The 17715-nt window shown below is 40.8% G+C and overlaps 2 protein-coding genes across 2 annotated transcripts in view; both read right to left on the minus strand.

Annotated features, from left to right (window-relative positions):
• Nucleotides 1-507, minus strand: part of MPHOSPH8 (M-phase phosphoprotein 8) — a 26138-nt gene extending 25631 nt beyond the window's left edge. The window contains 1 exon segment of the mRNA XM_009890651.1: nucleotides 504-507. Within this exon segment, the coding sequence (XP_009888953.1) occupies nucleotides 504-507 (4 nt within the window).
• Nucleotides 508-2745: 2238 nt separating this feature from the next.
• Nucleotides 2746-17715, minus strand: part of PARP4 (poly (ADP-ribose) polymerase family, member 4) — a 54684-nt gene continuing 39714 nt past the window's right edge. The window contains exons 28-35 of the mRNA XM_009890652.1: nucleotides 16416-16511; nucleotides 13105-13270; nucleotides 11662-12105; nucleotides 11312-11535; nucleotides 10072-10173; nucleotides 9103-9205; nucleotides 8100-8232; nucleotides 2746-2896 (exon numbers count right to left, since the gene is read on the minus strand). Coding sequence (XP_009888954.1) covers nucleotides 2746-2896; nucleotides 8100-8232; nucleotides 9103-9205; nucleotides 10072-10173; nucleotides 11312-11535; nucleotides 11662-12105; nucleotides 13105-13270; nucleotides 16416-16511 — 1419 coding nt within the window. The remainder of the gene's footprint in view (nucleotides 2897-8099; nucleotides 8233-9102; nucleotides 9206-10071; nucleotides 10174-11311; nucleotides 11536-11661; nucleotides 12106-13104; nucleotides 13271-16415; nucleotides 16512-17715) is intronic.

The following is a 17715-nucleotide window of genomic DNA, read 5'->3' on the forward strand; positions in this document are numbered from 1 at the left end:
GAGGGAGGCGGCTCCCGGTGGTTCCCCGCGGTGCTCAAAGGCACGTCCGCGCTGTTGGCCTTTCTGCCGGGAGGTACGGCGTGCCGGTGGGCCTGGCTTGTCCGAATTAAAAGAGCGTGCCGTGTACCCCCGCACAAAGGGGTTCTTTGCCCTCAGCTGGATGAGGTTCTGGGGAGACGCACAAGGAAGGTGTGTGCGGTCATGTTGGGGAATGGAAAAAGAACCCCTTTAAACTTCGTAGTATTTTGCGTGTTAAAAGAACTGCCTAAAGGTAACCACAGCTTCTTTTTTTTTTTTTTTTTTTTTAATGTAACATGCATGAGAAAAAAAAGACAATCCTGTAAGGAAAAAGCAAATAAACCGCACCCTACTTGCTTATTCAACTGCCTTTAGTAGAGCCAGAGGGTTAATGTATTGTTTCTGAGAAACAGTTTCTTAAGGAATACACATTACTCAAAAGGAAACTCGTGCTTTTAGTGTGAACGTACGCTTTTCGTACATACCCATATGGGATGTATTGTTGCAACAGTGAAAACACCAAACTATTTGAATAATTAACAGCAGTGAAGGAAAAAAAAACTTTATTTCTTTTATTTATGTTTCAGCCAGCACTTACTTTGTAAGGTAACTCTAGTAACGCAGCAATTGGCCATACATACAAAGACTTAACAGCAAATTTAGAAGCTAGTTTATCACTGTCTACATTAAGGAGGCTTTCTAGCTGTTAATAAACCCACATCCTAGCTCTTATCACATAAAAAGTGTAGTATAAATATTTACAGAATCACAGAATGGTTAGGGTTGGAAGGTGTAATAAGTGATTGAAGGCAATTTGCTGATCCAACCAGTAGTTTAAAAACCACCTTGCTAACAAATGTTATCTTGAGCAAATGATAAACGACAATGTAACTAGAAGTAAAGGGTTAACCAAATAAATTGAAGAAGAGAATAGCTTAAAGCTTGCTATAGCTGATATAGTAACATCCTGTATAACAGGAAAGGCTCAACCGCAATGCTATGTTTCTATGGTATTCGTTTAGGTAGAATAGATTCATATTGTATTATCTTGTGTGCAATGCAGATTCTTGGAACCGGGTTTAAGCTGAATATTTAGTCAAGCTTTAATTGCCCTATAAAGTAATATTTTAGGATGTATGTTGTGTAGGTAGTGCACAAGTTCTAGGAAGAAGGAAGCTGTGAACCGCAATGAAGAGGAAGAACATCGAAGAGACCCCCTCGTAACAGGGGACAGAAACCAAGAAGAAACTGGAGAAAGCCACGTCAACCCGAAACTCAACCCGGACCAAAAGACTATAAGAAGGGGGCTGTAAAGGAGATGAATTTGCGAGCCCTTGGTGGAGCTGCGACTCCCTGGCTGCCCAGCGCTGTTTTGCCTGTTTACTGCTTCCTTAATAAATTCTATTTAGATAATCCTGATTGGCGTAGATCAAATTTGTCACCGCCACTTATAAAAGAAGGTACCTCTGGAGATCATCTAGTCCAACCCCCAATTTCCTTTTGTACTGTGTACTAAAAAAAGCCAGTATCTTTCTCACATGAAAACAAGGATTCAGAGCATCTTAGAAATAGAAGGGCCTCAGGATATCTCCCTTACCAACCTCCTCTACAAGACCAAGTGTATATCCTTGGCAGATGTTTGCTTGAATTCTCGTGAAAACATCGATGAAAGATATCCCACAGTTTTCCTCAGTAACCTCTTACAACACCTCTGTATTACTGCTGGGGAGCGTTCTCCGCTGGCTAGGGCAGTGTAGCACGTTACCTATAACGGCTGTGGAATCTCCCGCTTCTGAATATTTTCAGTGGTTGGACAAACAAGTAGAGTATGTTCTGTACACATGTGATCCCGCCCCTGTGCAAGCAATTGTACTAAGTCTCTAACTACGTTTCCTCAGATCACAAAGTACCAAAGTGTGATTCTGTGCAGCTCCTTAATTTAGAAGAGGTAATGTGTTCATTCAAACACCTGTGAAAAGCCCATTAAATTATAATAAATCACTTCTAGTCTGGTTTTGTTATTAGGCTTCAGTGTTTGTCCAGTATAAAACAAAACTAATCAGTTAGTTTTTCATCAGAATAAAATCAGAATAGAAAGTAACAGCAGGAAAAAAAAAAAGAAAAAAAGAACTGATTCCTCCTAACAAAACTGACCCCTGTATTCACAAATTGACCTGTGACCAATGAGAAATGCAGTGCAGGAGAAAAAGAACTGTTCTGCTGTTTGCATTTCAAGGCACACTGTAGGAATTACAAAACCATCCAATTGAAAACACCGATATGTTATGAAGATATTTATTAGTTCTTTGTTTATCACATTCTTGTATCTGTTGAAACATCTGCCATATGTAACTGAATTACTACATTATACTTTCTTTACCATGCCATTAAAGAAGTACGTGAGATTTTAGAAGAAATCAAACCAAAGATGATATAGGACTTTTATAATGTGCAATGAACCAGAGAGATTAATGTAAAAAAATGAAAAGGTATTTTTAACAGTTACAGGTAAGTAAAATACTACATGTAAGTAAAATCAAGACTTACTATCTATAAGACCCCTTATTTCCATACCTTTAAGTCTGTGACTATGAGAATTATCATTCAGAAATAATATAAGATTAAATGTTCTCAATTTAAACATTTTATATAAAACTGCAGAGAAAGCTAATTCTGCTATTATCTTAAACAATTACGTAAATATTTTAAGTAGAAAGACACTTAATGTTAGATACACTTGATACCCAATATCTTCTTGGTGGCAGAATCCCAGTCTTTCCCAAGTTCAAGTCGATAGCATATCGATGGAAATTGCCTTTCAGCTCTTCTTACCCACTGCATTGCTTTCTTGATCAACTCACAAGCCCAATGAACACCACTGTGGGTAGAAATGAAGTTTTATTATAATAAAATCTTGTAAATCCACCCAAGAAGAAAATAATTTCTTCTAACGATAATTACTTGAAAAAGAAAATTTTCTATAGTACAATGATCCAGCCTGTATAAAATATCATCTGATGCTGAAAACAGCATCTGAGCCATCCTGTCTTTTTACAATCTTCCACATGGGAAGTATATAGACTTTTAATCATTACTTGCCTTTATTTGCCCTATTCCAATCACCGCAGTGAAGTACTAAGCATTTCATAAAGGCAAACTTGACTCCTCCTTTGTATATTCACGTATGTTAGAATTGCTCTCATCCAGCAGTAAATGCAATTTTGTTTGGATTCCTGACTAGAGTAGCTAAAATTATACAATCAATCTTTCCCTCTGTCAGGGAGTTTCAAAGGAGAGAGGAAGATTTCCAAGCTCTCCTGACTGTTTCTTTGTCCTGTTCCTACATGTCCCGTTGTGGTTTCAGCTGGGATGGAGGTTTTTTTTTTTTTTTTTAGCAGCTAGTGTAGTGCTATGTTTGGGATTTGGGATAGGAATAGTGTGATAGGACACTGGTGGTTTTGATTGTTCCTAAGCTCTCAAGGTCTTTTCTGCTCCTCACACCGCCCCGCCAGCAAGTAGGCTGGGGGGGAGGGGAGCACAAGAAGTCGGGAGGAAACAGAGCCGGGACAGCTGACCCCAACTGGCCAAAGGTATATTCCATGCCATATGACATCGTGCTCAGTATATAAAGCTGGTGGAAGAAGAAGGAAGGGGGTGAGCCCTGCTTTCCTGCAGATGGCTGAACACCTGCCTGCCGATGGGAAGCAGCGAATGAATTTCTTGTTTTGCTTGCAGGCATGGCTTTTGCTCTACCTATTAAACTGTCTTTATCTCAACCCACGAGTTTTTTTTTCTCACTTTTACTCTTCTGATTCTCTGCCCCATCCAAACTGAGGGCAGTGAGTGTGCGGCTGCATGGTTCTAGCTGCCGGCTGGGGTTAGTATGAAGTGTGTAAAGTTTCCAATTTTGACACAAGGGATCTGTTGGTGGGGGGGGCAATCCAGATTCACTACAGGTTTGTTTCTTCGTGTTTCTTTTAAGACCTTTGTCTTTATGCCAAAAAACTTGCCAGTTGATAATTGTTCTCTTCACCCCCAAAGGAAGGGAATTTCAAGATGCAGGGATCCCATATTCAAAAGATAATAAAGCAGTGCGACATCCAGAAGTGAGGGGGGGCAGGGTTCAGAATGAGCCAGTAATAGCATCCCCCACAGCTGAAGGAAAGGGTGGAAGTTGTGCTGTGAAGAATCGTCTGCTCTAATAATCTGAACTTGTCCAGTATATTTTATGGTGTACACTCATGAAGAACACCAAACAATAAATATAATCCTAAAAAAGGGTGCAGGCCAACAGGCACAAGTTACATGATGAAGTCCAATATAATTTTTCCCCAATTTCTAAAATAAGTGATAGTAAACACTGGAAAAGGTTGCCCTTAAAAAAGTTGAGGTTGATGAATCTCCACTCTTAAAGATACTTAAAACTAGCTGGGCAAGATCCTGAACAACTTATCCAACATCTGACCTTGCCAGGGTCAGAAAGACCTACCACCCCCTGTACCATGACCACCTCCACGAGGAAGAAAAGACAGGTAATAATTGTAGGCGACTCCCTTCTGAGGGGAACAGAAGGTCCAATATGCTGTGCAGACCCTCTTCTTAGGGAAGTCTGCTGCCTCCCTGGGGCCTGGGTTAAGGACATGACTCAGAAACTTCCTAGCCTGGTATAGCCCTCGGACTGCTACCCATTGCTGCTCTTCCACATGGGTGGGGATGAAGCCACAAGATGTAGTCCAAGGGCAGTCAAAAAAGACTTCAGGGCTTTGGAATGGCTGGCAAGGGAATCTGGAGCACAGGTTATTTTTTAACTGTCTGCTTCCAGTTGCGGGCAGCGACACTGGAAGAAACAGGCAAGCCCACTCCATTAATATATGGCTCCATGGCTGGTGTCACTGCCACAATTTTAAGTTTTTCGATAATGGGATGGCCTACGCAGCACCAGCCTTGCTGGCATCAGATGGGATTCACCTTTCTGACAGGGGAAGAAGGTCTGCTCACAAGCTTGAGGGGCTCATTGACAGCTTTAAACTAAGCTTGAAGGGGGAGTGGGACAATATCAGGCTTGCCTGTGACAAGCTGTGGGATGACACACCAAGGTTGGAGGGACAGGGCGCTAGCGAGGGCCCACAGCCTGTCGCTCTGAGACGTGCGGGCTACACTGCAGCACACTTGGAAGTCTTACAGAGATGAGCCAGGGACTCCTGAGGGAATAGGAGCCAAGAGGGAAACACCAGTGAAATACCTCAAAGGAAATAATGGGTGTTCCTCTAAGAAGGTGACATGGCCGAGAAGCCCAGCTGAAGGGCCTCCACACCAATGCACGCAGCATGGGCAACAAACAGGAGGAGCTGGAAGCCACCACACTGCTAGAGCTAGGTTGCTGCTACGACCTCGTTGCCATTACTGAAACTTGGTGGGATGAATCCCATGAACGGAGTGCAGCTATTGATGGCTGCAAACTGTTCAGAAGGGACAGGTGAGGAAGGAGGAGCAGAGGCGTTGCCTTCTATACCAAGAAATGGATAGAGTGTGAAGAGCTGTGTCTGAAGACTAGCTACGAGCAGGTTGAAAGCTTGTGGGCTCACAGTCCTGAGGGATACGAGTCAGGAGAAGAGTAAAGTCAGGACCCTGAATTTTAGGAAAGCAAAATTCCAGCTCTTCAGAGAGTTAGTCAATAGGACCCCCTGGGAAGCTGCCCTCAGGGACAAGGGCTGGCAGATCTTTACGGATGCCTTCCTTAGAGTGCAGGAGCTCTTGATCCCCAGGTGTAAGAAATTCGGAAAGGAAGGCAAGAGACCAGCATGGCTGAGTTGAACCCTGCTAGTCAAACTAAAGGGCAAGACGAAAATGCACAGGCAGTGGAAGCAGGGGCAGGCATCTCGGGAAGAGTATAGGAACACTGCCCAGTTGTGTAGGGATGAGGTCAGGAAGGCCAAGGGGCAGCTGGGGCTGAACTTGGCAACGGACACAAAGAATAGTAAGAAGGGCTTCTACAGTTATGTCAGCCAGAAAAGGAAGGTCAAAGAAAGCATACCTGCCCTGATGAGCAAGACTGGCAAACTGGTAACAACGGATGAGAAGGCTGATGTACTCAACAACTTTTTTTGCCTTGGTCTTCACTGGCAACCTCTCTCCCCACACCCCTTGAGTGGATGGACAGCAAGACAGGGACTGGGGGAGCAAAGTCCCTCCCACCGTAATAGTAGATCAGGTTCATGACTACCTGAGGAACCTGGATAGAAATAGGTCTATGGGACCTGACGAGATGCATCCCAGAGTCCTGAGGGAACAGGCTGATGTAGTTGCCAAGCCAGTCTCCATGATACTTGAAAAGTCATGGCAGTCAGGAGAAGTCCCCGGTGACTGGAAAAAGGGAAACATTGCAGCCATTTTTAAAAAGGGTAGAAAGGAGGACCCTGGGAACTACCACCCTGTCAGCCTTACCTCTGTGCCTGGAAAGATCGTGGAACAGATCCTCCCAGAAGCTATGCTAAGGCACATGCAGGACAGGGAGGTGATTCGAGACAGCCAGCATGGCTTCACCAAGGACAAGTCCTGCCTGACCAACCTAATGGCCTTCCATGATGGAGTGACTACATCAGCAGACATGGGAAGAGCTACAGATGTTGTCTACCTGGACTTCTGTAAGGCCTTTGACACAGTCCCCCACAACAACCTTTCCTCTAAATTGGAGAGATATGGATTTGATGGGTGGGCTGTTCAGTGGATGAGGAATTGGTGGATGGTCACTTCCAGAAGGTAGTAGTCAACAGATGCAGATCAGTGACAAGTGGTGTACATCAGGGGTCTGTACTGGAAGTAGTACTGTTTAATGTTTTCATCAATGACATAGACAGTAGGATCAAGTGCACCCTCAGCAACTTTGCAGAGGACACCAAGCTGAGTGGTGCGGTTGACACGCCTGAGGGATGGGATGCCATCCACAGGGACCTGGACAAGCTCAAAAAGCGGGCCTGTGTGAACCTCATGAGGTTCAACAAGGCCAAGTGCAGGGTCCTGCCACATGGGTTGGGGCAACCCCCAGTATCAATACAGGCTGGGGGATGAAGGGATTGAGAGCAGCCCTGCCGAGAAGGACTTGGGGGTACTGGTGGAGGAAAAGCTGGACAAGAGCTGACAATGTGCATTCACAGCCTAGAAAGCGACCATATCCTGGGCTGTATCAAAAGAAGTGTGGCCAGCAGGTCGAGGGACGTGATTCTCCCCCTCTACGCTGCTATGGGGAGATCTCACCTGGAGTACTGCATCCAGCTCTGGAGACCTTAGCACAAGAAAGACATGGACCTGTTGGAGTGGGTCCAGAGGAGGGCCACGAAGATGATTAGAGGGCTGGAGCACCTCTCCTATGAGGACAGGCTGAGAAAGTTGGTATTATTCAGCCTCAAGAAGAGAAGGCTCCAGGAAGACCTTATTATGGCCTTTCAACTCTTAAAGGGGGCCTAAGGGAAAGATAGGGACAAACTTTTTAGCGGGGTCTGTTGCGATAGGACAAGGGGTGATGATTTTAGACTAAAAGAGGGTAGATTTAGACTAGATATAAGGAAGAAATTTTTTACAATGAGTGTGGTGAAACACCGGAACAGGTTGCCCAAAAAGATCGTAGATGCCCCATACCTGGAAATATTCAAGGTCAGGTTGGACGGGGCTCTGAGCAACCTGATCTAGTTGAAGATGTTCCTGCTTATTGTAGGAGGCTGGTCTAGATGACCTTTAAACGTCCCTTCCAGCCCAAGCTATTCTATGATTCTATGAGCTGGCCCTGCTTTAGGGAAGAGATGACCTCCAGAGGTCATATCCAACCGGAATTATTCAGTTATTCTAATAAGAACTATATTATATCTTTTACTTGTTAATTTTTTATCATATTTTGCAAAGTATTCCTTCCTCCATCGATCCTCTTAAAAGAAACTACATGCCACCAATATGATTAATACCTTCCATTCCCTTTTCTACAGCCATATCCTGTAGTATAGTCTGTCTTGATAATGAAATTAATCTTCTGTATGTTCAGAAGGTTTATATTACTACATGAAAGCATAAGATTTTATTTAAAAGCACACCTTGAATTAGATGAATCATCCAGTTTCATCAGTGTTTTGAAAACTATCCCTTTCAATTCCTTTGTGCAGCGTATGAACTGTAGCACAAGAAGGGTAGCAATCAACTGCAGTAGCTTTTCTTTTCCATTTGGGCCTAAGGAAGAAGAAAATGGAAGCAGTATTACTATTTAAATGATTTCCTAATAACAAAAAAGTACTGCAAAGTACTACGTGTCACTTTAAAACATCAGTTTTCCTAATGATATTTAATTGTTTCACCATACAATCGCTACTATCAAGAGTATTCACATTAGCAATTTGACAAACATACTCCTGGCTTTCAAACTTAAATTAGGTAATGCTTCGTTGGGATTGTGTTTGCAGTTTGTGTTTGCTTGGGTTCTAATCTACTTCGATTTTATTACATTAGTTAATGCAAAACTTGTAAGATTTTTGTCCTTTGGTCAAGCATTGCACCCTCTGATAATCCAGAAAGAAGGAATTGCCTTCCACCCCCGAAGTGTTCTGGTCTGCTGCAAGCAAAGAGCACCGATTGACAGAATCAAACAGCAAAATGGGTATAGGCAGAGTGCATACTGAATGCTGCAGACTGTGTGTATGGGGAAAAACTATATAAACATTATTCATATTATTTGAAATGTGAAAAGCAGAAGTGATCTCTGCCTCTCTCCTGGGAGAGACTCCTTCCTTTTTTTTTTTTTAGTAGATATTAATGTAGCAGATACAATAATTGAGATAAAAGAACCTCTGTTGCTACTCCAACTATCTCACACCCTCCACATGTTTCTCCAGGAGACGTCCTTAACAATCAGGACACCATATTGTGAGGGAAGCTGAGAAGAAACTGTATTATTAAAATCAGGCACTTTTGAAAACTTTAAGAGATCCATTTAAATTTTCAGCATATCTTATTGAGAGTTCCACTAGACATATAGAGTAATAACACATACAGATAGGAAATATAATACAATGTACTGCTTTTTAATGACAGAAAAGTATTTACCAAGTGACTGAATGCCTTTTCTAATAAGGAAATTGTTAATTAAATGATCAACATCAAATTTCAAGATTTTTCCCAACTGTAGACTGAGATTCCAAGAGCCATCCTATGGAATAAACAAAGATATGGATAAGCCAAAGATTCAGGACACTGGAAATGTATTGGGCAAGAACAAAGTAGACATAAGAGAATTACTTTGAATATTTTTTAAAAAGCTTACACAAACACAGAAACTGAAATCCACATAAGACAGGAGTCTCCACTGAGAGCATCCCACAGTGGCTTCTTCACTTGGATCATGTCATACTCTTGAAAAACTCCTTCTGTTTATTACTTACAGATATTGACTGTTGTGACCCACAATATCTGATTGTTGATTGCGACCTCACCCCTTAGGTTGGTAAGCTCACCAAACTGACGGGTTATGCGGAATAGGGACTTCTCCCATCACAAGGGACATACCAAAACAACAAAGCTAAACGTTACCTGCTCTGACTCCTACCTGCAGGATTCTTGGACAGTACCGTTTCATTTAGCTTCCCTAGCAATTGGTCTGACTGTCCAGGGGAAGATCCTGCTGCAACAGCTCTCAGTCCAATCCTCTAAAACCCAACTACTTTTTATTTTCTTGCATGATGTGCATTATTTGCATCCACTTCTTCTACTTAGCTTCCCCTACATATCTTTATACCTGTCCCAGGAAGTCCTCAAGCTGCAAATAGGTTGTGGAGGTGTATTACTACCTGTTGGCAGCTGATTTTATACTGCTCCTTCCATATCCATTGCTGAGTTGCCCATCAAAGCAATAAAACATAGCAAGACTGATGTCACCATACACTTGTAAAATCTGTTTATAAACATTTTATAAACATATTTTACTTTATCTCAGGAAAGGATTAAAGTAAAAATATTTTTTCCTTCTACTTGTATTTTATTTTTAAGTAATGCACAAATAGACTATGGGTGCTATACCTGATTTTGGAGCGCAAAAATTTCTTTCCAGTTTACAGAAGTCAACTCAGTTCTCTGTTGAATCCTTTTTTTCTCTGTTGTTACAAAGGACCTTGATTGTTCCTGGAGAGGATAATGTTCACCAAGAATCTTACTGCTGTTACCCATGCAGCTACTACATCATGATACAAAGTAATCACATTTAAAAGTTTAAAACCCACCCCTCTTTTTAAAAAGAAACCTTTTTCTAGTTGAAAAAGGTTCATTCGCTCCCACATAGGAAAGCATTTGCACAAACATCAGCTACAGCTAGAGCAAGTTCCTGTTCAGCAAAAGTATAAGGAATGAAGTAATTCCACAGCTAGCGAGACATTTTTTCTCTTTTTAATCAAAACTGTATGTCTTGTATTAGGCACATTGCCATTATACTGTCATTTGTATGTTCAAAATGAAAATAAAAATGTATTGTTTAAAATAAAATTTTCTTACCCTGTTCTACCTTACACTGGCCAAATCCAGAGCAAAATTTCACTCTGGAGATGTCATCACCACTTGTTGGCTCTGATTTTATACTGTTTCTTATGCATGATGGATTGCCCATGAAAGGGACAAAGAATAGCATGACTTTGATGTCATCATGCTCTTTATAAAATCAGTTTATAAAGCAAAGAAAACAAAATCATTTCTCAAATGTTTATTCAGGGCAGGGCTGAAGATAATTTTTCCTTCTATTCATATCTTATTTTTAGGTAATGCATGAATAGAGGATGGGTACTGCCCTTGATTTTGGAGCTCTGGAATTTCATTTCTATTTACCAAACTGAGCAGAAGTTTTTGCTGAATCTTCTGTGTTGGCATAAAACAGCGAGATTGCTCCTGAACAAACAGAGAAATGTTCATCAAGAATCTTATTCTACCACCATTACCCATATAGCTACTACTTCATGATACCAAGTAATTCCATTTAAAGTTTGCCTATTAGAGCAGTAAGGAATAAGTGGCAGAATTCAGAGATTTATCACTTTGAAAAAGAATAACCGAAACCCAAACAAACAAAAAGCATGCTTTCTGCATTTCAGATTCAGATTTCTTGAATTGGAAAGCAGTGTCATGCAGCCTTACCATGTTCTTTTTTGGCTGTACATCTATGAACCTTGAAATGCAAATGTTTAAGGCAGCTTTCATTAGCTGAATTCAGCTTGGATTTCAAAATGACATCTGTAGCATCCTATATGTAAAAGAGTACTGATGGAAGACTCACCACAACCTGAGATTCCTCCATAAATCCTTCTTCAGGAGCTGTAACATCACGCTGACATACTGCCTTTTTCTTACACTTTACCCGTCGCAATACTTTTCTATGAGCTTCAAAAACAGGAAATTTGGGAGAAACTTGTTTTTCAATGTCAGTCTTTTCAGAATTTGTCTGTATAGGGGTACCTGAACCAAATCCACAACACGGCATCGGAATAACAGAATGGGCAGCTGATCCAAATAAAGAATCCTGCATTGGAGCAGCAGAACGGGTAGCTGAACCAAATGAAGAATCCTGCATCGGAGCAGCGCAACGGGTAGCTGATCCACCTACAAAACCCTGCATTGGAGCAACACCAGAAGAATCAGCTTGTTTCATGCCTTTCATCAATGTTTGAGAAGCACGGGGAGGGGGAGGGGGAGGGGGAGGAGGAGCAGGTGCAGGAGCATCCACACAAATATCTGATTTTTTAAGTGCAGGTGTCTGAAGTGATTTTTGTTGAGTTAGATCAATTCCTCCTCTTGGCTTAGGTTTAAAACCAAATGACGAGAAAGGTTCAGCAACTTGCAGCAGACGAAGGTCATGTGGTGAAGGTGACTTTGTTCCAGATGATCTCTCCTTTGTGATATTTCTATCAAAACTGGAATTTGATTTGAGACTGCAAATCCTACTATCAAGTTCAGAAACATTTACAAAGCCCTGCACCGTGTCTTTTGCTGAGATGCTCTTTTGACCAACAGGAACTTCATCCAATTGCAACTGGAAGCTTTCAGGTTCACCTTCCTCCCTTTGGAAATCACCTACATTACATTCTTCTTCCAATAAACATCCCTGTTTAGTAAAATTACAAGGAAACAAAATAATTCCAGAATTAGTAAGATACTTTTATTTTTTTAATTGAAACAGTTTTTCTTCTTATATTATGTGCAGTGTCATTATACTGTCATTCATATGTTCAAAATGAAAGTAATATATCAGTTAAACTAAAAATTTCTTAAACCTATTCTACCTTACATCAGGGAAATTCAGAGGAAAATTTGACTGTGACAAAATATGAGGAGAGAGGTATTTTACATTATTAAGATAAAAATGATTAATATAATGATGATTATCATCCACGGAAGTTCCACTGTACAATACTATTGTACATACACAGAAGATAGACCTACACAAAGCGAAGAGTGGATCCTGCTTGTGCTACAATTCTGGCACGTGTAGTTTCCAAAGTCAAGAGAGAGCTACCATAACTGGCGAACATCCAATTTCACTATTTTAAGTTTCTCTCATTGCTCCTCCCTCATCCCAGAGATTGTCCCATTGCATGCTAGCAATATGTCCTCTTCTTCCAGTCATGCTTATCCCCATTTCCAGTGGTCTCTCTGCTAGTGGAGACTTAGTTAAGGATCAATACCTTGATTTTCCTTGAAACTCCCCCAAATCCCACCCCACCCCCAGTTTCTTTGAGTTGAATTTAAGGCTTCATCTACACTAGCATATTCTTATGAGAGAATGCTCTAACAGGTGTTAGTTTCTTCTGGAAGGGAGAAGAAATCTGTATTATCATATTGTCTCTCAAAACTTCTGCTGCACTCACGATATTTTTAAGTGCACTTTATTTTTGGGACAGGTTTCTCCAAATTTTCATGTGTATAGTAAAATTCCACGCAGTACTTGTGTGGCATTAATTATATTCAAAATAATTAAAAATTGAACAGATTTAATGAACAATTGCTAGATGCTTACACATACAATACAGCACCACAACTGGGTAATAAACCAAAACCATTAGCAATAAGAACATATATTATATGTAGTTACCAGGGAAAAGTCAATTCCTTCTGAAAATGAGAAGCCAGATTCCATTGACTTTCGGTCCCAGTCCATGTAAGGTAAAAAATCTACATCTTCTTGAGCTATAATTTCCAGGATATTTGGAGCACCAGCAGAACAAGTTTCGTTAGCATCCTAAATTAAAATGCATCACAGTTATGAACCTGTAAATTCTCTGGCATTATAGAGACAGTGCATTTTTCTTTGGGAGTTTGAAATGTGTTGAAAACAGGGAATAAACTGATAATGCAGTATATAAAAAAAAATCAGTACATAAAAAAACCCCAGAAAATGTAACTTCACAGTTTTTACTATATTGAGGGACAATGCATTGTCAGTAATTAGATTCACATGAAATATAAAGGTGGACAGTATATAGTGGTATGTGTAATTTGTTCAAATCCACATAACTGAAATAAAATCCAAATCTTACGCAGTTCTTTTTTTCAGAATCCTATTGCCTTCATTTAAGGGAAAGCAAACATAAGCATTACTATAGATGTGCTTAAATTACTTTGCATTGTGCAAAGTCATGTTAAGATGACAAATTACATAGCATAATACAGCGACAAGCTGAATGGGCTAGTTTTGATATTTCTGCATGGTACTGCGTTGTGTTGTGTAGGTGTTTTTGCCTTAAGATGTCTGCAATGTTTTGTTCCACTGGGTCAAAAAAAGCCATCCTAGACTAGAAATGAGATTAAAGCTATTATATTTACAGACATAATTAAAACACAACCTTCTAGAAGTCTGTTTCTTGAGAGACACTGTATCGACAAGGGGAAACAATCTCTTGAAGAATTGCAAAACCAGATATATAAAAATCATAATGACAGATAATAATCTGTTGACACCCTTCATAAACAACTAGTTCGTGAAATCACACAGGTGTTTCCCTGCTAATCTGCAACACATTTTTTTCTTCTGAATATTGCTTCTGTTATGTACCAAATGGAATATTCGGGTGCATTACAGAAATATACTGAAATTGACTCAGTTATCTTATTTTGAAAAGTAGTCCTTGACCTGTGAATTTCTAATAACTCCACAGCATTGCATTTTATAGTTGTTTTTTAATTAGATGTTTTTTGGAATGCATGTCTGTCTTTTGATCTTTAATTGCAAACGTTACTCAGGAAAGCAGTATTTCCAGAAAAACCTAACTCTTATAATGTACATATGCTACTGGTATTGTTTTTTTTATATTAATGTAGACATCAAGACAAGACAGTAAAAATAGGAAAAGATATCCTTGTTTTATCCATCATTTCCACCGAATTCTTCATTCAGGCCTACTTTTATTTATATTAATATATGTCCTGGTTTGAGGTAAAAGAGAACCATGTAGGTGAGGTAGACACGCTGGAGGGGAGGGATGCCATCCAGAGGGACCTGGACAGGCTGGAGAGGTGGGCCCAAGCCAACCTCAGGCAGTTCAACAAGGCCAAGTGCAAGGTCCTACACCTGGGTCGGGGCAATCCCAAGCACAAGTACAGGCTGGTCAGAGAATGGATTGAGAGCAGCCCTGAGGAGAAGAACCTGGGTGTGATGATTGACCAGAAGCTCAGCAATGTGCACTCACAGCCCAGAAGGCCAACTGGATCCTGGGCTGCATCAGAAGCGTGGCCAGCAGGTCGAGGGAGGTGATTCTGCCCCTCTACTCTACTCTGGTGAGACCCCACCTGGAGTACTGCATCCAGCTCTGGAGACCTTAGCACAATAAAGACACGAACCTGTTGGAGTGGGTCCAGAGGAGGGCCACAAAGATGATCAGAGCAGCATTACGGTACCTAAAGGGGGCCTACAGGAGAGCTGGGGAAGGACTTTTTACTAGGGCATGTAGTGATAGGACGAGGGGGAATGGCTTTAAACTGGAAGAAGGTAGATTTAGATTAGATATTAAGAAGAAATTTTTCACTCTGAGGGTGGTAAGGCACTGGAACAGGTTGACCAGAGAAGTTGTGGGGGCACCCTCTCTGGAGGTGTTCAAGGCCAGGTTGGATAGGGCTTTGAGCAACTTGGTCTAGTGGGAGGTGTGGCCCCATGGCAGGGGGGTTGGAACTCAATGATCTTTAAGGTCCCTTCCAAACTAAACCATTCTATGATTCTGTGTGGAGTTTGGCTTTCCTAACGATGTCTCTGCATGCTCAGATAGTGCCTCTATATTCCCTCCAGGTTACCTGTCCCTGCTTCCACTTTCAGTATACTTCCTTTTTATGTTTGAATTTTTCCAGGAGTTCCTTGTTCATCCATGTTCATGCCAGGCCTCCTGGCATTTTTGCCTGACTTCTTTTCATTGGGATAGACTGCTCTAGAGCTTGGAGGAAGTGATCCCTGAATCTGCAATAGTGACTTCAGGTAACCCCTATAACCAGTGCTGAGAAAAACATGTCTTGAGAAAATTAATCTGAACTGGTTTAAGTATTTAACTTTAGGATGAGATGAATCAAGCTCTAGAAATATCTATTTATTTCCATTGACCATGAGAGGAAGGCAAATGTGACTGATTTACTGCTAAATGTACACACACGTATTTGGTCAGATGAATTCCCATTCTCCGTGCCCCATAGTACTTAATCCAACTGACATTACCTTGCTTATTGTTATACAGCTTTCCATTTGAAAACTCTTTTTACTGACCCTTGAATTTCAAGGTTGTCATTTATAAGTATTTCTTCCCATTTGCTACAAAGATTTTGTTTCTCCTACCACTCTTTTAATACTGAAAATAAATGAAAAAGTTCCATAGTTTACTGCAATATTAAAGAGAGATTTTTCAAGTTTTGCTTTCCTTGTGACTTCTACCTGACACAGACTGCCCTAGAATGACTTTTGCCAATACAAAACCCATTACTTCAGCAATCCATGGCTAGAGTGGCCCGTTTGCTATAGTTTGGCATCCTTACTTTTTACGTGCAAGGGTTCTGTGGCTTATGCACCAAGGATTGAAGAGTACTCTTCATCTGGCCCTGTCCTTTGACCTGTCTGGCTCCCACAGCACTATCAGGAATTGCAACCCTTGTAGCAAATCACAACAGGAAGACACAGATTGACAAACTTTGATTGCAAAGTAGGGACAAGCAATATAAGAGATAGAAAAGGAAAATAACTTGCTATATTGTGGAAGAAACCAAAATAATGTAAAAAATAATAGTTTTAGCTCTGTTGTAAAAGAATAATAATTGTTCAGCAAAAGGAAGACTGGTTTTGATAGGTTACAGAATCTAGAGTCTTTTGATAGAGAAGCTAGTGGGAACAAGATATTATACAGAAAACGTACCCTTTTCTCAACCGCAACGAAGCTCGTAAACTGGCTTATAACTGAGTTCTCCAAGCTGAGATGAATAATCATGTTTTTCAGGATTTGTTTCTTCATCTAGATTGTTAAGTATTAACAAAAGGAACAGGTAGAAAAAATACAATCAGCTAAAAGCAACACTGATGTCAAAACTGAACACATATCTGTAAAAACACTTATGCGTTCTAAATAGGGACATATAAAAGGCAGAGTTTATGTGAATATATTGGCCTGCCTAACTGTCTACTCCCTTTTAACTTTCTCTACTCCCTCTCTCACCTTTGGTCAGGGATATGCATTTCCTCTAGTTAGACTTCTTTTGGTTCTGTCCTTCTTCTAGTGTAAGAAGCAGCCGTATTTTATAAGAAGAATTAGTCTGAAGTCTCAAATAAGCCAAGATGGCAACATGGTAAGTTTTTAAGTAGCTAAAAGCCATTTTTTTAACAGATCATCAGATCATTAAGTCTATCTGTAAAACACAGGTCATTATCTTCCAACATATCCTATAAAAAAGCTATGGACTTTTGCTGGACTGATATGCATTGACCTACATGAAACTAAAAAGTTGTATGTCACAGAAAAAGAAGACTCACCAATGGCCTACAATGATAAAGTATAGATTAGGAAAAATATGCACACATTATGCCAATAGAGGACATTCTTACCATGTGGAAGAAGAAAAGAGTGTCCCAAAAGTTTTCAAAGTCTTATCTGGGAGGGTATTACTTGTCCTGGTTTCAGCTGGGATAGAGTGAACTTTTTTTTTTTAGCAGCTGGTATAGTGCTATGTTTTGGATTTGGGATGAGAAATAGTTTTGATATCATGCTGGTGGTTTTGGTTGTTGCTAAGCACTCAAGGCCTTTTCTGCTCCTCACACGGCCCCACCAACAAGTAGGCTGGGGGTGCACAAGAAGCTGGGAGGAGACACAGCTGGGACAGCTGACACCAACTGAGCAAAGGGATATTCCATACCATGTGATGTCACGCTCGTTATATAAAGCTGGGGGAAGACAAAGGAAGGGGGGACATTATGGAGTTATGGCATTTGTCTTCCCAAGTAACTGTTACACATAATGGAACCCTGCTTTCCTGGAGATGGCTGAACAACCGCCCGCTGATGGGAAGCAGTGAATGAATTCCTTGTTTTGCTTTGCTTGCATGCACAGCTTTTGCTTTACTTATTAAACTCTCTTTATCTCAACCCACAAATTTTCTCACTTTTACTCTTCTGATTCTTCTCCCCCACTCAAATTTGGGGGCAGTAAGTGAGCAGCTGCGTGG

This window comes from Charadrius vociferus, unplaced genomic scaffold (genome assembly GCF_000708025.1).
Source record: "Charadrius vociferus isolate BGI_N301 unplaced genomic scaffold, ASM70802v2 scaffold278, whole genome shotgun sequence".
NCBI lineage: Eukaryota > Metazoa > Chordata > Aves > Charadriiformes > Charadriidae > Charadrius > Charadrius vociferus.